This window comes from Polypterus senegalus, chromosome 14 (assembly GCF_016835505.1).
Source record: "Polypterus senegalus isolate Bchr_013 chromosome 14, ASM1683550v1, whole genome shotgun sequence".
Lineage (NCBI taxonomy): Eukaryota > Metazoa > Chordata > Cladistia > Polypteriformes > Polypteridae > Polypterus > Polypterus senegalus.
In genome coordinates this window covers 103,722,977-103,745,881 of record NC_053167.1, presented here as the reverse complement: position 1 = coordinate 103,745,881, position 22,905 = coordinate 103,722,977, and the positions used below count along the sequence as shown (strand labels likewise).

Here is a 22,905-nt window from a genome sequence, read left to right as displayed (position 1 = left end):
AGTGGGACTCTTAAGTTTACCCAATTCTGATATGTTTCCTCACACCATCACACTCTGCTTCCTGTACCTGAGCCAATTTTTCACCCATCTACAGACAACACCCTGAACTCCCAATTCTTTTAATTTGATGCCCAACCTCTCATGTGGCACCTTATCAAATGCTTTCTGAAAGTCAAGATAAATAATATCATATACTTGACTTATCATAATATCATATGCCCTACTCCAGAACATAATCAAGTAACATCAATCTTGGGACTGTGGTGGGCTGGCTCCCTGCCCAGGGTTTGTTTCCTGTCTTGCCCCATGTTGGCTGGGATTGGGTCCAGCAGACCACCATGACCCTGTAGATAGGATATAGTGGGTTGGATGATGGATGGATGGATGGATCAATCTTGGGAATGTTTGGGAACAAGTATAATAAGACAAGGCTACAAAGTTGATCATCATGAGACAACAGCTCAGGGCAAAATACAAGCATGTTACAATTCCTAGGTTATAAAGTGTCACAGCTGATATCTATTAAGACAGAAATCTACCAAACAAGAAACTCTTCAAAGACTTCTTAATCACTTTGAAGCAGTCAGAATTTTAAATGGAGGTGGGCAGCTCATTTCACCAGCTACAAACTACACATGAAAAGAGTCTGGACTGAGATTTCAACAGACATTGTTCATCCGTAGACCTGAGTGGGCGAGAAGGAGCACGGGAACTCACAAGTGTCTCCCTATATAGGTGCTGACCCACTGGCTACTCTGTAGGCAAGCATCAAGGATATGATTTTAATATTGTAGTGCTACAAGGAGTCACTGTAGTGACCTTGTCTCCTCCGCTTCCACAAAAATAGAACAATCAGGAACAGGTTTTCTTTTCCTCTGCAAGCAGTTCCCTTGGAAAAATGAGCATCACAACCACACAGATCACACAACCTCAGATGCTACAAGCCATAACTCCAAAATACACAATTACCATTAGAGGATCAATGCAAACTGTAAACACTTAATTTGTTTTTCTTTTAATTTTACTTTCACATTGCGTATGAACGCATTTTCAAACATCAGTCTAAGCAGCTTCAGATGCATGTGTGGTTTTGTGCTATTTTATTTCCTTAGTTAAATGAAAACACCACCCATGACGTCTATTCTGAACAGACAAGTAAAAAGGAATGCATCCTTACCTCAGGAAAAACAGCTCGCTGCTTCAAAGTGGACATTTTCAACAAGTTTTAAGCCTTTTGTTTCCATGTTTGGAACGATGCCCTTTAGATCTCATTTTAAACTGCAAGAACAGAAATGGTATTTTTTTTATTTTTAATTTTTAGTAACTTAACTTTCTATAGCAACTTTCTCTATATGATGATTAGGGAAAAAAACTAACTTGAAAAAATAGCAAACACTTTCATTAACTTTTTCTTTAAGCAAGAATTTGTGTCATGGCTCCAAGTCAGGAGTTTGTTACTGCAATTCGGGGTCTTTACAGAAGGAAAAACAAGAATATTATGTAGAAAGAAACTTTCCAATACTAAAAACAGTTATCTATTTAATGCAACAAGTTTAAGGGTAATAAAGTTTGGCAATATCTATCCGTTTTCATAACCCACTTATCCAGGAGAAGTTCACAGGATTGCTGAAGCCTATATCAGAAATCATAAGGCACAAGGCAGAAACAACACCAAGCCAGGGTGCCAGTCAGTCCATCAAAGCGAGAACACACACATGTAGGACAATATAGCAGTGCAGATTCACCTAACCTGCATGTCTTTTGAGTATGAAAGGAAAGTGGAGAACCTGAAGAAAACCCACACAGGCACAGGGAGAACAAACTCCATGCAGGGAGCACCTGGGATGTGAACCTTTGTTTCAAGGCAGCAGTGCTACCACTGTGCCACTGTGCTGTCCAGTGTGGTAATATATCATTTGCAATTACTTTTTACCTTTACACTCTTTATTCTGATCAACTTGACTATTTACTACTAAATTAGTCGTAAAAAGAAAAATTTAGAGCATTGCTGGAAACTAAGTAAACTTCATCATTTTGGATAGTTGATTGAGAGTTGTTTATGATACAAACACATTATATTGGGATAAGCAATTCTCAGGCATACTTTAAAGTTATAATGATTGAGTGGTGTGTGTGTTTGAAAAGTACATTGACAAGAAATGACACAGATGGACCTTGCTTTGTACTTGATAGCTGTCGTAATAGCCATTTTACCCTGTAATAGAAAAGGTGGCTCAGAAAAATGCATGAATTTTGCCATTACAGGACTATTATACAGTACATGTCATTGTGATGATGTGGGTTCGCTGCATGCTTCCATCTTTCGACCGGGAGCCCTTTAACCCTTCACCATCACAGTCATTTAAATTTTCAAAACCCACTATTTTTGAAGAGCTAGAGCATACTCTGGTAGCCTCAGGGACAAGACAAGAACTAATGCTGGGGAAACATTTCAGCTTGATATACAGTATAATAAGTCAAGTGGCTCAAATGTTACAAAAGAAGATGATAATATATAAAGTTGTAAATCTTTTTTCATAAACCCATGCACTTTTTCTATTAAATTATTAACTGAGAAAATCACTGATCATATGCAATATTTGGGGTACCAACCTGACCACAAACCCACTTAATAATTAACATTAGGACACAAAACAAAACAAATAATCGAGTGCTCATTGTATGTCTCTTTGGTAGGCAGTACAGAAAGCATTGTCTCACTGTGTTGCTTGGGTCAAAAATATGACCTCCATTTCTTGGCTTGCTATTTATATCGTCCCATTCCCGCAATATGCAGGGCTAGGCGTCATCTCCTGGTGACTGCTCTGTGCAGTGCAGGTGGTATTACTCAGCTTATCTGAGGTATCTGAATGGTTGGTCTTGGAACTATACAAGTCCTCTTGTGACAGACCACCTGGATGCAATGAAGTTTGCCTATTGGACAAAGACTGGAGTGGAGTGAATGATGCAATTATCTGTCTGCTCAACAAGGCACAAATCGGGCAGCACTGTGAGGATTATGTTTTTTGATTTCTCCAGTGCCTTCTATACGATACAACCATCCCTGATAAGTGGCTATGTGTCTTGGAGAATGGACTATTTGTCAGGCAGATGGCAGTTTGTGAAACTCAAGGGTTGTGGTTCTGATATGGATGTGAGCAACACAAGGAACAATCCTGTCTCCTTTGCTCTTCATTCTGTACACACCAGACTATAAATATAACACCAGGTCTTGTCAGTTGCAGAAATATTCAGATGATTCTACACTTATGGGGTGTATCGATAAAGGGGATCAGACAGAGAAGTTGGACTGGTCTCGTATTACAGAAGAACTATAAAAGAAAGGGCAGAGCAGACTCTTTTTTATTAGCAGATTGTGTTCCTTTATTGTGAGTAGTGACATCCTTTACATGTTTTACAACTCTGTTTCATTTTGAGAAATTGTTTTTGACAGTTGCTATGCCGTTGTTAGGCAAGGTCAACCAGTAGTGAGCGGGACATAATTTCACCTGGTCAAAGTTATTAAAGGCTGCGTCACATACTTTCTGGTTGTCAGAGATGGCAGAAGATTTGTCAGTGTGTTTTTTCTTTACTTATTCTTCTGGTTAAGGATTCTTAAGAATTTTGGTTTAATGTTTGAGGTTAGACTTCTTAGTTTGTTTTTCTTTTGGTGGTATTGAACTTGGCCTGGCTTTTTGACTACATTTCTGGTTTTCAAGATGTACAAAAATGTGTCTTCACCTTCTGGTGGTGGAACACATCAACACAGATACAGAATAGAAAACAAATTTATGATTTAAAACCAAATCTGTGCCACATAAATGCATCCACTACATGAAAATGAAAATACATATTTAATTTAGCTTTTAAAACTGTGCAAACCAACAAATGTAATGGCTACTCATATTATAAACTTGTTCGAGTTCAAAAGAAAATTAGGATAGTATATTAAATTGTTAAACAGCAATACGCCTGTATAATGCCTCACTGTGACTGTGACTGTGACAGCCAAGTAAGGAGTTTTCTTTCTTTTTAAATTTTTCTTTCCTTTTCAGTCATTCTGGTGTGTGTTCAGACCATAGTGTGTGTAGATAGTACTATATAATACATTAGATAGATAGATAGATAGATAGATAGATAGATAGATAGATAGATAGATAGATAGATAGATGTTCTTTTTATTACTGTCCAGTAATTGGTTGTTTTGGTATACACATACACTGTTTTATTATCATTATCTGAATACTTTTTAGCTTTCTATTGTTAGTAAAACTTCAATATTTGCCCCTGTAAATGCTTATTAGTTATTAATGTTCTCTGGTTTAACTCTGAGAAAGTTTTACTTAGACATTATAGCTATTATGGTTGACAGAAGAAAAATAGGGAAACTTTTTGCAGATCAGGCAGCCAGCACTCAGCAATATGTCTTCAGGCTGGAAAACTGCCATGATGGAGTCTCTAGTTTTCCAGCTCACTCACATTGATTGAACTGTTTCCATAACACGCCAACATTAACACACACTGCTTCCAGGATTCATGTCAAGACTTTAAAGCACCATTAGTTTCCATCTTGCAGTTTAACATACAGCACCTTAACTTTAGGCCTTGGTGCATCAAAAATGGAAAGTTTTTAAATGAAGCAAAATTTGGCATACAGACAATCGTTACTTTTTTTTTTTTGCCGAGATATTTGTTTGGTTTGAAAAAGTAGTAATATCATTCAAACAAAAATCTCAATTACTTATTTGTAGTGTTAAGGTGATAAATGAAATGTTTTTAACACAAATCTGTTTTCATTTGAATGCAAAAAACTAATGTATTTACTTTGATCAAAGATAAGTTAGTTTTTTCGAATCATTAAGAGACATTTCATGAAACAATTTCCCTCTGTCACAAAACTACTAACAGTTTCAAAACTGCAAACCTCAAATGTCCATGTCAAATGTATACACTGTTATCATAAATATATAAAGTACTTTTGGATTAAAATCAGACCTGGCATTCAAACAGCACACACAAGAAATCAAAAGCTCAGAAAATGTATATTAACCAAGACACAGTAGACAGACAAATTAAAACACTACAATAAAAAACTTTTATACCAGTTAAGTCTTGAAATGTATGCCTATTTTTAGATTTATTTACACAGATTTTGATCTAACAAATACATTTGCAGGTATAGTAAAATACTGCAAGTATATTTTCCAAATACTTTATTTGCAACAAAAAAAAGTGATGCTGAGTAGAAATAAGTATATGTAATTGTTTGGTCAAATCCAACTCTTCATGACCTCATGGACTTTAACATGCCAGATCGTTCAATCCAAAACTGCTCCTCAAAGTTCAAAGATCATATGCACAGTCCCAATAATGCTATCTACTTTAAGGAATAAAAGACAACGGTGAGATGATTAAAGATTGTGGCCAACCTTGTATATTTGATTCAAAAATTACAAAACCAGCTAACGTGTAATTGATACTGCTTTTCAGATGCAACAGACTGTCATAAAATGGTGGTGGAAACCTTCAATAGGAAGCCAAGGTGGAAACGGAGGGTTCAGGTCAGAAGTGGCATCAGTTGTCATCACATTGCTGGTTGTCAGATCTGCTGAAGAAAAGGGAGGAAAAGCATTAGACAACAGTACCAACCCTTGACCCAGAGAAGTATTACCATTCGATGAACCTGAAGCTGTCTCCCAAGTGCACATATATGACACTATCTATCTTAGTCTCTGTTGTCCTCTTCTCCTTTTGCTTTCAATTTTCCCCAACATGAGATTCATCTCGAAGGAATCCTGTCTTCTCACTATGCGGCAAAGGTAGCTGAAGTTTTTAAGTACTGATTTGTTGGATCTTCTTGTTATCCAAGGAACTCTCAGTAATCTTCTTCAGAACCAAACCTCAGAAGCATTGATTCTTTTGTGTTCATCTTTAGTGATAGTTCGGCTCTCACAGCCATACATGACTACTGGAAACACCATAGCTTTAACAATACAGACCTTTGATGACAATGTGATGTTTTGGCTCTTTGGTGTCTCGCCTAAATTTGCCATAGCTCTCCAAACGAAAAACAAGCTTCATTTACTTTAATGGCTGCAGTCTCCATCTACAGAAATCTTGGAGCTAAGGAAAACAAAATCTGTTACTGCTTTCACTTCCTCTTTATTAGCAAAGAATCGACAGAGCTGGTTTGACATAATTTTGGTTTTCTTGATGTTGAGCAGAAAGCCATCTGTTGCACTTATAAAGCTGCTTCAAATCCTACTCGTTTTCAACCATTAGTATAGAACCATTTGCATATCTAAAGATGTTTTTTCTTCCAGTAACTTTGATTCCTTTATCCAAGTCTTCTAGACCAGTATTTCACATAATATATTCAAGTATAGGTTAAATGAGTAGGGTGAGAGTGTACAGCCTTGTTGTGCTCTTTTTCCCATCTTGAAAAGGTTTGTTGTTACATGTTCAGTTCTAACAGTTGCTTCTTGATCTGTGTATAGGTTTCTCATGAGGCAGATGAGATGACCTGGTATGCCTGTTGCTTTAATGACGTGCCATAGTTTGTTATGATCCACCCAGTCAAACACTTTAGAGTAGTCAATAAAGAAAAAACTATATAGTATTGTAAACACAATACAATATAACAGTAAAAAAAAATAGCACTGTAACGCTACAGAAATATGGAGTACAGTGTCGGCTATAACTCAAATTACTTTGCATCCTCGGCTTTTATCACCGTCTTGTCTTTGGTCAGGACCAGGCCACAAAAGTTCCTCCATATCACCCTTGTAAGACAGCGAAGGAAATATGCTCGGTTGTGTGTTTAAACAACCCTTCAATTGACTGAAGTGAATTATCCCCATGTGCATCATCCATTGCTTGCAAGAGGTTTTAACAGTCACAGTGGCTCTTGTCATACACCTTTCACTGCCACGCAAAGAAAAATTCCTCAATGGTGTTGAGGAATGGAGAGTCTGCTGGTATAAATCCTAATACACATCTAGGGTGGTCAGTGATCAATTCTCAAACCAGAGCGGCACAGTGAAAAGTAATGTTGTCTTAGATAAAGACATTGCAGGCCTACTCCAGTCACCCTGGCTCTCCTTATTCCTGTTTAATGATGAATTATTCAGGAAATCCAGCAAATGCGTTGTATTGTAGGGGTGTACTGTTGTATGGTGGTGGAGGATGCCATGATGACTGATGGTCGCACACAGCATCACATTGCCTATTTGCTGTCTAGAGACCTGAGCAAATGTACATTGGCAAATTATGTTTTGCTCTTTTTGTCTGCTTTTTGTAATGTTAAACCACATCTCATCAATCAAGATGCATTGTGTGGCTGAACCATGACATCAAGCTCAACAATTTCCTACACAACCAGATACTGTATTTGAATAATCTACTATAAAATAAAACTCTACTGCTTGTGTGTCTCCAATCCTCCAAAGGAATCTGAATGGTCAGTTTGGCTTTTTGGCTTTTGTTGCTCAGTGGTGGGGATGATGACAGGATACCATTGGGGTGTGAAGTTCAATTCAGTTCAATGACAATTTTTTATTTTTACAAAAATGAGTTAAAATGGAGCATATTTCTGCAACAACAGTATTATTAACTTTCCAAGCAACACTAGGTCGCTAAATGCTAACAAAGCACAACACAAGTCACCTTCAAAGGCAGGAAGAATTTGCAAGAATACAAATTATATTTTCACAGCGGCTAATGGAGGCCCATCTACCATTAGTGGAAGTCAAAAGTGCTAGGTGTCTTAAAATGACAGAGTCTGAGAAGCAGGCTTTACCAAAATGCGATAAATAGTGGAAGCACCGGGCAAGAGAGGTTGTGACATACAGAATACCAAGGAAAGCTGTAGAAGGAATGCCAAGAGTAAATGTACAGGTTAGGCAAAATATATCAAATATTTTAAAAATTATTCTTTTACCTGTTTTAGTGCAGTACAAATACTATAATATAAGTATTACTGTACACAAAATGTACTGCAATGAAAAATTTGCTTTGCACTAGAGTACTGTGAAAACACACAATCATATTGTACTCTTGTATTGTACAGTTAGTCCACTACAGAAGTCATTCTCAAACAAGGGGGAGCTGCCCACTAGAGGGCCTCAGTAAACTTCCAGGGGCTGCAAGATGACTGAAAATAATTATAAAATTGTAGCAAAATACCTCATATCATTAAGCTACAGCAGGGATGTCAAACGTATTTGTTCAAAACAGATCTCTTCATCAATATCCAAAATATGTTACATACACCATGTGATGATTGGTGTTTTACTCAAAGACCCATTTTTAACATTTCATAGATTTTATCTGCATATAAATCAGTCAGAATACATTTTCACTTGTTATTAAAATGTTTCTCCAGTACCTGCTTGCATTTACTTGCATAGCACAGCGCACTGCAGCTGGAAACAGGCTGCTCACAATGATCCAAAACAAAAAGGTAAAAAGGAGGTGACACGTCACCTTAGCATAAAAGAATTTAGTGTTTTGGCGTAATCCTAAAGGGGTGATAATCTCACGAAGCACATAGTAGATTGACTTTGCACATGCCATTCCAGCCACTCTGCTCATATTTGTCTTTTCAAGAAGGTCTTCAGCAGAGGTTCTTGGGTGTGTTCTGCTGACTTAATTGTTGTATGTAAAGAGAAAACGATTCACATTTCCACTTGTATTACATGTCACTGTCACTAATGGAAACACTCCAGAGTACAACACACTTACTTCTGTATTAAGCTATGAAAAAAAATACTTTTGATTTTTTTGTTGTCAGAAATATATAATCATTTAATGTTTAGTTTAAAAAGTAATACTTAAGCCAAGTGAGCAGCTTTAGTTATTGAAAATATCTAGAGTGGCAAATTTTGTATTTTGGTAATTACTGGTAAATACTGTATTCTAGATTAGACAGGGATCTCTGTGGAGTATGATGTTTGCTAATGACATTGTGATCTGTAGCGAGAGTAGGGAGCAGGTTAAGGAGACCCTGGAGAGATGGAGATATGCTCTAGAGAGGAGAGGGATTAAAGTCAGTAATAACAAGACAGAATACACGTGTGTGAATGAGAGGGAGGTCAGTGAAATGGTGAGGATGCAAGTAGAGTTGGCGAAGGTGGATGAGTTTAAATACCTAATGTGAATGGTACAAACTAATGGGGAGTGTAGAAGAGAGGTGAAGAGGAGAGTGCAGGCAGGGTGGAATGGGTGGGGAGGAGTTTCAGGAGTAATTTGTGACAGACGGGTATCAGCAAGAGTGAAAGGGAAGGTCTACAGGACGGTAGTGAGACCAGCTATGTTATATGGGTTGGAGATGGTGGCACCGACCAGAAAGCAGGAGACAGAGCTGGAAGTGGCAGAGTTAAAAGATGCTAAGATTTGCATTGGGTTTGGCGAGAATTGATAGGATTAGAAATGAGTACATTAGAGGGTCAGCTCAGGTTGGACGGTTGGGAGACAAAGTCAGAGAGGTGAGATTGCATTGGTTTGGACATGTGCAGAGGAGAGATGCTGGGTATATTGGGAAAAGGATGCTAAGGATAGAGCTGCCAGGGAAGAGGAAGGTTTATGGATGTGGTGAGAGAGGACATGCAGGTGGTGGGTGTAACAGAGCAAGATGTAGAGGACAGGAAGATATGGAAAAGATGATCCGCTGTGGCAACCCGTAACAGGAGCAGCCGAAAGAAGTAGAAGAAGACTGGTAATTACTGTATTCTGTATTTTGGTAGGGTGGCACGGTGGCGCAGTGGTGGCCCTGCTGCCTCGCAGTTAGGAGACCTGGGATCACTTCCCGGGTCCTCCCTGCGTGGAGTTTGCATGTTCTCCACGTGTCTGTGTGGGTTTCCTCTGGGGGCTCCGGTTTCCTTCCACAGTCCAAATACATGCAGGTTAGGTTCATTGGCGATCCTAAATTGTCCCTAGTGTGTGCTTTGTGTGTGTGTGTGTGTGTGTGTGCCCTGCAGTGGGCTGGCGCCCTGCCTGGAGTTTGTTCCTGCCTTGTGCCCTGTGTTGGCTGGGATTGGCTCCAGCAGACCCCCGTGACCCTGTGTTAGGATATAGCGGGTTGGATAATGAATGGATGTATTTTGGTAATTACTGCTCATTATTTAAAAAAAGGCAACTCATTTTATGTTATAATTAAGAAATTGAGTCAGTATTAAAAATAACTTATTTTTTTAATAAAAACACACAGGCTGTTTTTGAAATGTCTTCCTAATTTTGCATTATGCTTTAAAATACACGGGCAGTGTAATAGCATAGCAGCAAATATGATTTTGTTAATAAATGTAAAGGTTTAAAAAAGTACTTTTGTCAAGACTGCAGCAAACGTACTACAGGGCAAAAATCATGTAGGGGGACTTTACATATTCTTATGGTATACTGGGGGGCCTTGAAGGAATAAATCTTAGAACCACTCTATTATAATACACATGTGTAAAAAACTAGAGTGCGTAAGAGTTACTGACCTGCACATACTGAAAGCGCTAGTTTTTAACTTCACTGAACTTCCTTCACAATTGAGCAAGGATTGAATTGTTGACATGGAGATATGATGATCTTCAATGATTCACCTCTGAATTTTATGCAAACGAACTGAAACACTGGCAATGAATATGTGCACCAGGGCTGCCTCTTGGCCATCTGTCAATAGCCATATCCTGCCTCCTGCAGGGAGTCACCTCTGAGTTCTGCAAAAACGATTTGACAGTAGTACTGTAAGCATTCAGCAGCACAGGCTTACAGTAAAGAACATATACAGTCAAGAGTAGAGAAGAATACCTATAATATTACACTTCAGTACAAGGACAGCATGACCCTTCACGGTAGTACTGCAAGCACAAAATGTAACAGTTTCTTGTCTGAAAGCACAGACAATAGATGCAGACGTGTAGTAGCTCATGTCTGTCTAGACTCACCATCCACCTTCTGCCATTGTAAACCCTTGGCCTTATTCTGCAGTCAACCCTCTGGCTTTCACTGGTGGTAACTATTGATCTAAAAAGCATGGACATACCTATGGCCCTATTCATCTCCTTACGTTCTGATTAGTGCGTGAACAATTTTGGTGCTTAGTGTTTACAAATGGAGAAAGGTGTGGTATTGGAGTTCAGGTTGTGATAACTTGAGTTTATTGTATTGATTGCTAGTGATTGCTTGTGCCACCAGTAATACACGAGAACATTTGTTTATAGTGTTTTGAAAGAGATGTTCAACACTTTGTTTTTTGCTTTGAGAATATTGTTGGTTGCACGAGAGCTGAAATAATGATTTAGGGGATTTTGTTAATAGAACCAGTTTTAGTTTGTTAGGAAGTCAAAAAAATTAAATCTCAGGAAAATTAACAATGACTTAGAACATCAAAATATAAGAAATTTGACAAACAAAATGAAAACATTAAGTTCATAAGGCTTGCTTGCTTAGCTAATAACTAAGCTGTCCCCATATGTCATCCAGATACTCCTTAAGGTTGACAAGGTTTCTGCTTCAACTTCATGACTCAGTAGTTTGTTTCAGATTCCCACAACTATTTGTTTAAAGAATTGCTTTCTGGCTGTAGTACCGAAAGCACTTCCACTTAATTTCCAGTGGTGTCCTCAAATACAGGATTCACCGTTTAGTTGAATCTGCTGGATCTACTTTACCCATATGTTTGAGTACTTTGAAGACCTAGATTAAGACTCCACATGGTCTTCTCTGCTTGAGACAAAAAAAGTTTTAATTCTCTGAGCCTGTCAGAGTAGGACATGTCCTTAAGTCCTGGGTTACACCAGGTTACCCTCCTCTGCAAAGCTTTAAGTGCTGTTATGTCTTTCTTGTAACATGGTGACCAGAACTGCACACAGTAGTCCAGATGCAGTCTAACTAATATATTATATAGACGGAACATAATGTTCCTCAATGTAAATTCAACAGATTTTATAATATAGCCTGGCATTTTTATTTGCCTTTTTAAGTGTTTCTGCACATTGCTTAGAGTAGATGATGAAAATGTTGTACCAACATAAACCCCTAAATCCTTTTTGAAGGTTGTTTCCTATATAATAGTATTGCCCATCTTGTACTTAGAACTGAAGTTCCTGTTGCCCACATCTAGCACTTTGCACTCTTCTGCATTAAGCTACATTTTCCAAGTGTTCGCCCAGTTATGAAGAATGTCCATGTCTTCTTGAATTGTTTTTGCTGCCTGCTCAGTGTCTACTATTCCTCTTATTTTTGTGTCATCTGTAAATTTCACAAGTTTACTAACAATACTGAAATCATTGTCATTATAATATAAATCAGAAAAATAACGGTCCAAGGACAGACCCTGAGAGACTCCACAGATGACCTTCCGCCATGTGGAGCGGTCTCCTCTTATCTGTACTCTTTGTCTTCCACTGGTTAACCAGATTGACATATAAAATTAGATTAAATGGAAATTTCATAAAGACAAATAAAAAAAACTACCTTTATTTACCTTCATGAGGCATTTAAGGTCAAACTGGAAATGGATGAAACACAAAATGCTGCAGATTTGTAAATGACTATGGCAGTGAGCACTTTCAATTTCGAGAAGTAGTTCATGGTAAATTATTTGTGGTATGGCAGCCACTTGCAAAGTAATATAAAAAGTATACTAGCTTATTCTACTCTCTCTCCCAAGTCATGTTTTACCAATTAAAAATGTTCAACCATTTTTTTTTCTTTGATCCAATTGGTGCACATTTTGTCAGGAAAAATATCTGCATACCTTTTCAGACCTTGAGTGTACAATGCTCTGTTTTTATTGGTGTGAACTGTGTTGCTCCAGCTTATTTAATCTGATATATCTGGAACTCTGCAGTCGACTAACAGGAAACACAGCTGCAAAAGAAAAAAAAAATAACACTGGAAGGTTTGTGTCCTGAATAAATTCACAACAGACACTGCCTGCTGAGAGGCACTTATCATTTCCTTTGTATCAAACTACCACAAAACAGCTACAGCACACCAAACTAGCAGCAACATGTGACAACAATCCATAATATTTTTGGTGTAACTGTAAATTCCTTTTGCTAATTTTACCTTTGATCTATGCATTTCTTCTGAAAAACTTTAAACAATATGCCCAAATTATGCTCGTTTAGTATGCATGATACTTACAGCTGCCCAGAGATGTAGAACTTAACACATCAACTTACACAAATATAAAACTGAAATTTTCTGTCTTCTAATAGACAGGGCTAAAGAATTTACATTATTACCATCAATAGATAAGCAGTGTGGCATAGTGGCTAGGGCACTGTTTCTTTCATTTACAGCACGTAAAAAAGTATTCACCTCTTGGAATTTTTCACATTTTATTGTTATACAATATAGAGTTGTAGTGGACTTAAATAGAACAGAAACAAATCTTTAATGTCAAAGCAAACACAGATCTCTGTAAAGCAGCTTAAACTAATTACAAATATAAAACACAAAATAACTGATTACATAAGTATTCATTTACCACTTTTACTATGACACCTAAATCATCAGTGGTGAACGCAACTGGTTTTAGAAGCCCTATAAATAACTCAATGCAGATCACCTATCTGGGATTTTAGTTGATTACTGTATAAATGCACCTTATCTGTAGCTCAAGGTCCAGCTTAATTAACATAGTGGTGAGTCAATATGATGGTGAGTCAATATGAAGGACTAACCAACATAAAGAAGACAAAAACAGCAATCCAAGCAACTCCATAAAAAGCATGTCAGGAGTTGGACACAAAAAAATCTCCAAGTCACTGAGTAACCCTTGGAGTCCAGTTAAATCAATCATTTGGAAATGAAAAGGGTACATCAGCACTGTAAATCTATCTAGAATAGTCCATCCGCAAGAACTGAGTGATTCTGCAAGAAGGCCAGTGAGGGAGGCCACCAAGAGACCTAAGATAACTTTGAAGGAGATATAAGTTACATAGGCTGAAACTGGACAGATAGTTCAGAACATGTGCTTTACAAGTTGCTGCCTTAAAAACCCCATGCAACATCTCGGCTAGAGTTTGCAAGAAGGCACATGGGAGACTTTGATGTCAGCTGGAAGAAGACTTTATAGTCTAATGAGACCACAACTGAGCATTTTGGTCATCAGACTAAACACCATATTTGGCGTAAGTCAAGTGCTGCAAATTATCAAAAACATACCATCTCTAACATGCATGGTGGTGGCAGCATGTGAGGATGCTTTTCTATGAAAGGCCATGGAAGGCTTATAAAGTTAAAGTGAATGCAGCAAAATACAGGAAAATCCTAGAGGAAAATCTGATGCAGTCTGCAAGAAACCTGTGTCTTGGGAGAGGATTTGCGTTCAAGAAATACAGTGACCCCAAGCACACAGCCACAGCTACAGAGGAGTGACTAAAGAAGGACACTGTTAATGTCTTGAAGGGTGTAGATCACAATCCGATTGGAATTTGTGGCAGGACATGAAAAAGAATTTTGACTCACGATCCCCAAGCAATCTAAGCTTTAGCAGATTTGTAAAGAATATGAAAAAGTGCAGAGTCCAGATGTACAAATCTGATAGACAGAGACCTGTGCACACAGATCTAAGGTGCAGCTGCTAAACATTGACTTGCTGTGGTGAATACTTGTGTCTTTTAATCACCTTTCATGGAGTTGCTTGGAGTATTCTTTTGTTTTCAGTGTGTAGGTTAATCCACCATACTGACTCACAATAAGTTGGCCCTTCCAGACAGGGAGCATTTAGACTACAATCAATGGAAAGAGCTGACAGGTGATCTCCATTGAACTACTGTAATACCATGACACACAAAAGTAACAAGCTGCACCAGGGATTACACATTATACGTGTGTCATATTAATGGGGGTGAATATTTTTAGGAGATCAGTTATTTAGTGTTTTGTATTTGGAATTTATTTAGACAACTTTGCAGTGATCTGTTTTGTTTTGGCATAAAGAGTCTTTTTGTTGATCAGTGTCAAAAAAGCAAATTAAACCTATATTCAATGATATATCTCTCTATTATAAAAAAAAATCTTGGGGAAGCAGAGTAGGGAGACGAGACATGATCTTCTCAGAAGATGATTTAAAGTCCTGCGAGAGACACTTTAACTTGCTCCCAGCTCTTAAAACAATGACAAGCAACAAGCAAAACACGCAGCTCGCAGCAGATGATCCGACCACTTCTCCTTGCGTGCATTCAGTCACCCTAACCCCCCCCTTTTCACAATGCGAGCAGCAGAAACACGAAATGGCAAAAAGTACAGGCTTTAAAATGATTGACAGGTGGCACAACAGCAGCTGCCCCACCTTTCACAACGCGAGCAGCGTTATACGTCCTGCAAGAAAGAGATTTAACCACGCCCGGGGCTGGAAATAAAGGACAAGTATTGTTCTTACAACATCACGTTAGACAAGGCAGTGAGCCATCATTTAAAGCAAGTCCACGGACATCTAACCTAGCAGTTGTTGGATTGGTTTTGGCAGACACGCATCATGTGCTCCCAGCTCTTAAAACAACGACATGCGACAAGCAGAACAGGCAGCTCGCCAGCAGCAGAAAGACAGCAGATGATCCAACGGCATCTCCTTAGCATGAGTTCAGCCACCCCCCTTCACAATGTGAGCAGCGTTATATGTCCTGCAAGAAAGAGATGTAACCATGCCCAGGGCCGGAAATGAAAGACAAGTATTGTTTTTACAAGTTTTTAAAGCCAAAGTGAAAATAATGCATAGGTAACAATTCCCATGAAAAATAACAATCTCTTTAAAGTGTATATCCGGTAAACCAAACACAGGGGTTGGCGAGCGAGGTTCACTGACAAAAGCGCGATAGACATATGCGCCCCGACAAAACCGCGACGGACAAATGAGCGACGACAAACCCGCTAACTGGTTTTCGACAAATGCGCGCCGACAAAATCGCGAGAGAGGCCAAGAGAGTGGGACGCCCTTGCTGCAATTCTTCCTACATATGCAGGTTGTGATCTTAAGGACTATCTGTGTGCCGTGCTGATGGCATGCTGTGTCTCATAATATTGACTTCTAAAATAAACATTATTATATATGCTTTAAACTAGTAATTAATATTTAATGAAACTTTCGCGATTTTGTCGGGGCGATTTAATCGGCGCGCATATGTCTATTGCGCAAATGTCAGGTCACAGTGAATGAAGCAAGCAGGGGGCAGAGCCCCTAGTAACAATAAAATATGAAATAAATTCAATAGGCACTGCACCATGTTACAAAGAGTATGTCAGTTGACCCATCTTTTCAGTAATTGGAGAAAAAAAGGTAAAAAAAAAAACTTTGTAAGAGAGTAGTACTATGTTGTGATCTTGCAAATCTCCTTGGGTAAATGCATCTAATTAATACACAATAGTATATACTTGTACATGACAAGAGAAAATATATTTTTTACTGATTTTAAAAACAAACTATGTAATTATGCTTCTATTAGTAAAATAATTTGGGAATGTTTGATTATAGATAGCTACCTATTTGGAAAACATGCAAGAAGGAGATTTAAGTTAACAACTGTGAATTTTTAAAGCTTTATAAAAACTGTTTTAAGTACAATCTCAGTTGCATGCATACCTTTCCATGAAATGGAATTCAGGGAATGGTACTGCATTAAATTAGGAGTGGCCTTCAAGTATGGCCCTAACATTGTAACCATTTTCAGATCATTAGGCCTTTAAGTGGCCCTCAGGAGAATTGCCAACTCAAAAAAAAAAAACAAACAAAAAAAAAAACCCTAAAGCTTGTAATACTTTCTCTTTTCAACACAGTAAATTTTCCTTAGCCCAAAAACATTTAAGAATCTTAGTTGGATCTAAATATTTAATTAAAACAAAAGTAAGGACAGCTTTGTACTATCCGTATTTTAGATTAATGTACTCTGCTGGCAAAAAAACATGTGCACTCTTTATAGGTTTTGAAGTTCTCTCACGCATCACAACTAAAATCATTTCCATGATAGTGGCCTTTCATTTATGTCTGCCTGCTCACAGTAATTCACCCAGCTTGTAAATTCCTGTGGGTGCCGAGTTCAAATCCTTAGAAAACTGAGTCAGACATTTGTTTTTTACATAAAAAAAAAAACAATGGTACATATTCCTGTTTCCGTTGTCTGGTTTTACATAATTCTTTTCTTTCTGATTATTTTTTATATAGATTATATTATATATATATATACACACTCATTAATCCCTATGATAAAATGGCGTCTCTGTCTAAGGTTTGTTTGTGGCTTGCAGTACCACACAGTGTGGTTCTCTCAGACTGAACTGGAATAAGCATGTTCAGAAAACAGATGTATAATGGACATATTTATTCAAAGAGATGTAAATGATACCACATGACGGTATGAGTTTCAATAATCTGGTTGAATCAATTACCTTTAAATGCATTTACTATTATGGATATACACAAAAATATAACAAAAACATTCTAATAAAATAGTTTTATTTAAATTCACATGAATTAAATCATGAGCCACATAATCTATTACATAATTTCAAAATAAATACACATGGCAAACAAAGAAACAATTTTCTTCATACTACTCTACCAAGGTAAATGGATCTAGGATATTTCTCCTTTAGGTTAGGCCACTGAACTAAGAAATAATCTGACAAATAATATAATATTTTTCCAGAAAGAGACAGCTTTTCAACTCGACAGATGCTTTCCACATAGACAATCAGAATTCTCTTGATTCCCAAGACTCCAAGAAGAAGAGCTGAAATACACAGTGGGACACACGTTCCAGGTCCATTGCATAAAATCTAAATGGAATAAACACAAAGAAACCAAAGTCAGCAGCTGAAATTAAATATATCAGTAGTTGAATTTAAATATACCACACCATATAACCTTAAACAAAATTCAAAAGAAATTAGACCATATTATCTTCCCATTTTCATATCATTGCATTAGGTTTTCTAAACTATAGCAATTTATTTACAAGGTATGCTTTAACTTATTACACTTACATTTTGTCGCCTGAAGCTAATAAAGAAATAATGGCAAAGACAAGAAGATGGATCTTCTGTTACAGTTTCCAAAGCTCAAAACAAATCAAAACTATTCATACTGTTTAATTAATTGTTGAGATGCATCAGATTTCAGATTATTAAAATTTAACTAAACTAATTCATATCTCTAGGCAACAAATGAGACAGTTTCTAATGTAGTAATTTTCCCTAGGAAATAACACATTTGTATTTGCATGCGAGGCAAGTCTAAAACACATCCTAAAACTCAAGACTGATGAATGCTACTAGTCATAACTGGCAGACAGAAATGCACAAAGGAGCCAGATCTCTATATGAAAACTTTGTGTATTCCTATTATCTGAATGTATGAAACTGATTTCATTTACTTTTAGAAGCTGAAAATGTACATTATATATTTACAAACAGATAAAATAGCAAAAACCAACAATAGCAACCTGAAATATGATTCACTGGGAGATATTTGAGCTAAAAATAATTGATTATTAATTTTAAAGCATTAAAGTTACAAAAAGCAACAATTACTAAAGTGATATTTCCATACTCACTTGACTCTAAAGTTACACAATAGGTCACCATTCAAAAAATAATGAAAATTATTTTTTTTGATATTTCTGCTTTCTGTCTAATAATGATTAATTGCTTCAGTGGGACGGTAAAAAAGATTTTCTGCTTTGTCAGATGGTCAGACACCTATAGACTCTGATCCCTGGAACACACAGAAAAACAGACAGAGCATGGCTCATGTCCAAAGTGTCTGCTCTATTAATTATCAAACTGTTACTTAGGGAACAGCTTTGGCAGACTAAATCCACAGCACAAAACTGTGAGACAACCCAGACATCTGCTTTCAGTCATCTATTTTAATGAATTAAATATATATACCGGTATATATATATTTTTTTTTTTCATAAAAATATTCCAATTGTCTTTCAATGTTGCTTATTACAGGATCTGGAAGTGAAGAAAGGTCTAATATGATTTCCCTTGACTTCAGTCTTTATATCATGATATAACTGAATTTCCAATGGCAGCACTTAGCCTTTTGACATTCATTATATGCATATACTGTACTGTATAATAAATACTTACTTGCATTGAAATATATATAGAAATCCATATGTGTAGGTGTATTACAAAGTGAATAATTTAACCCATATGTTTTGTAAATTGGTATACATGTAAATATGTGCATCTTCTAGCATTTTGATTAATATAATACCAACTATTCACATATAATTTTAATTACCTTAACTCATTAATTTATCCTAACTACAGTATATAATTAACAAAAATGAAACTAAAGTTTCAGTTTTCAATATTGGCATTAGACGAGTGGTAAAGAACCTCAACTTAATTAATTCCAAAGCACATGTTCAACACACAGTCTCTAAAAAATTGCTATAGAATTTAAATTTAATTTGTCACTTGGACTGTTCTGTCTGTTTGTAAAAACCACAATAGCTATCTCATTCAAACACTGCAGACCACCCTAGGACCCAAAGGAAAAGGGGATGATCTAACATTGGAACATTTTACCCACAAGAGTTGAGTATGTGTATATTTTTGATTAACTGTTACAAAATCATTTTTATCTGCTATGAAGCACAATGACTTTGCTTTAAAACTTCACCAGTAATGTAGAAAGAAATGTACAGGCATTTTCTGTTCATGATGTGCTCATTCCCAAATCTGTAGAATGGCACTTTGTTGCAAATTACATTACTACCATGAATAATTTTTTTTTTAATTCTTGATACACCAGTGTCTGAGTTTCAGGTTAAAATATACCACTGCATCATGTTAGCCACTGAACTAAAACTGAAAACCTACAAATATTCTCCTCTTGGTGTTCTACAATTGATGCTGATGAGAACTCATTTAATATTGTACTTTGGTGGCTAGATTCTGTTGCAAAATAATACTGTATACTAATAGATGAGTGATGTTGTTTTATGACATTATTCAGCTGACATTATGTCATCACTGGTGCTGGTAGTCCTATACAATGTGCAATGCAGCGTTTCTCCAACACTCCGTCACACAAGGTTTCCTGGAGGCTAGTGTTGGGAAACATTACTTTTAAAAGTAACTTAGTTACATTATTCATTACATACAGAAAAGCTAACTACATATACTATATAATTACCTGTTAGAAAATATTCTGCATTAAAAATTGTTTGTTATATTATGTTTTCTTCTTTTTTATGAAAACAGCATATTGCACAGTCCAGCATTTGATTTTAAATCTTACACCCAATATGAACCTTCAAGAAACTTGACCAGAAACACAGCCAAATTTGATAATTTTCTTGTGTTTTATAAATATTTGTGGTCTCTCATGTGTTATTAAGTAAATAACATCCATCTCCTTTTTCCATTCCCAAGCGAGCACCAGAAGAATCATGGTATGAACACTGGCTGCTGCACAACCCGATCACACTATTTCAACATATGATGATAATTCTTTGCATTTATATAGTGCTTTTCTCACTACTGAAAGCGCTCAGAAATTGCAGGTTAAGGGCCTTGCTCAAGGGCCCAACAGAGCAGAGTCACTTTTGGCATTTACGGGATCTATAGCTAATAGGTGGGTCAAAACTAAACGGACACTTTATTTACAGGTGTCTGTTTACTAGATGGCCCACAGTACACTGTTCTGCTTGGCTGTGCAATTAAGCCAAGCAAAGGACCAACATACAGTCCACATTTGCTTATTGCCTTACACATAGGTTGTGCTGCGATGATCAATCTTTCCTTGTAACCCTCAACTGGGAAGATTAAATTGATCCCTCGGCACAAGCAAAATGTGAACTTATAATTTAGTTCAATTTTTTTCCATTGATTTAATGCTATGCCTGTGCTTAACCTCTTCCTAACTAGCCCAGATGGCCCGAGCACACAAGTGTGCAATGTTACCGAAAAAACTTTGCAATACTTCTGTAAAATAGCACAGTCTTATTTTTTTTAATTTTTTTTAGAAGTGTCAGGAATAAGCTTTGGTAGCAATGTATGTCTGTATTTATTAAGTAACACAAGTATTTTTATTTCAATAAAACAGGTGCTGCATTAGATTACTCATCTCTCTATTATAAAAAAAAATCCTGGAGAGAAACACAAGGGCGTCGAGACGTGATCTTCACGTTAAGATCACGGACGACATTTAAAAGAAACCACAAGATGAAAGAGATTGGCCACAGAGTGTCTCGCGGGAACCTTAAACATGAGACTTTGTGCCAAGAGACTGACCCAGGACTATCTCACGAGGACATGGAAAATGAGATTCTTGCAAGACATGCCCTACTTACAATCAATATCAAATAAGCCAAGAGGCAGCAAAACATTCAGTCGTCTAAAAGATTTGAGCACACACAGATCCAGGGCTCTCAGCACATATAAAACGTATAAGGACAGTACATTAAAAATGAAACGTCAACGACTAAGCGAAGAATAAAGCAGTGCAGAGAAAAGAGACTCAAAAGCATTGGAGAGAAAAAAGAGCAAAAAAGAAAAAGAATAATCTAGGTGCAAATTCAGAAAATAAGGAAAGTAATTATCAGCCCGGAACAAATGGAACTGAAAAAAAAGCATGTGCAATCCGGCTCAGAATTAAAAGACAAAGTAGAACTTCATAAAGACGTTCACAAACAGCACTAAACACATGCAGAGCAGGTTAGAGATTATGAAAGCAGTGGAATTCAAAAGGCTAAAAAAAAAAAAAAGCGGCGCAATATACATGTGGAGAAAGTTAAAGGATATGAATGTAGAAAAATTAGAAAGTGTAAAAAAAAAAGAAAGTAAAGATCGCAGTAGTGCAAACAAACAAACTGCCTCAATTTAACTATGCACCTGTCTAACTTTGGTTTGGCACAATAATCACTGCACTATTGCACTTTAACACTTAATTCTACTTTATTCACATAATTTTACTTGTTTATTATGTTCTACTATACTGTTATCTTTCAATCTATAACTTTTTGTTAATCTAACTGATATTCTTCTAACTTTGCACAGTTTTTGATAAGTGGATCAGGATGCATTTCACTATGTGTTGTCCTGTATAACTATGCATGTGACAAATAAAGAATCTTGAATCTTGAGAATTTCAAAAACTGAGGTTACCGCGCATGCATTTATTGGTTACTTTGTAAAACATATTATTAACTGTTGATCATGTAGATCATTTTGTCTGTGCTGAAATTCCAAACAGAGAAACCTATCCTGAATTAAGGTACAAAGTCATTAAACACATGTCTCACTGACCTCATTAAAAAGAATCAGCATATTGGGACTCGCAAGATTCCAAATATTGTTTTTACAGAAGTTGTGAAATAAAAGTGAAACTAATGAAACAGCAACAATTCAAAGAAAAAAAAAATCTTAAAAGTGTGTATCTGGAAAACCAAACACGGGGGTTGGCGAGCAAAGCGAGCAGGGGACGAAGCCCGCTAGTTATTTTAAAAACTGAACTAACTACATAACACTTTACTTCTAAATACAACTTTTAACTTGTTATCCCAAACACTGCTGGAGTCTAAATCCTTTCACAGCTAACCTCCAATTCTGTTGTTGCTGCTCTGTCCTTCCAAGAACTACATGGAGTTAGCCTTTAAGGACTAAACAGACTCTCCCATAGATTACTACTTAATTGACATTTTCTTTGTCACAGCCACTGCCTGCACATTCAATTTGGTAATTTCTCATTATACCACTCACTGGAGTCAGAGGCAATAAATCTGCCTTTTAATTTTAATACTACAGTTACAATTTAACTGTACTCACTGATATAATGTACTATGTCTCGTTTCACCATTAGAGGTACACTGTTTCAGATTGTGACAATATACAGTATGAAGTAAAAAGTCCAGATTTTTAATAGCATAAACTCAGATTGGGATGTTATGG

The 22,905-nt window shown here is 36.8% G+C and overlaps 1 protein-coding gene across 3 annotated transcripts in view; it reads right to left on the bottom strand.

The window, feature by feature from the left end:
- Nucleotides 1–17,432: 17,432 nt before the first annotated feature.
- alg14 (ALG14 UDP-N-acetylglucosaminyltransferase subunit) overlaps nucleotides 17,433–22,905 on the bottom strand; it is a 43,590-nt gene continuing 38,117 nt past the window's right edge. For all 3 annotated transcript variants that reach the window (XM_039735737.1, XM_039735739.1, XM_039735738.1), the window contains exon 4: nucleotides 17,433–17,772. In XM_039735737.1, coding sequence (XP_039591671.1) covers nucleotides 17,542–17,772 — 231 coding nt within the window. In that variant the 3' untranslated portion in view covers nucleotides 17,433–17,541. The remainder of the gene's footprint in view (nucleotides 17,773–22,905) is intronic.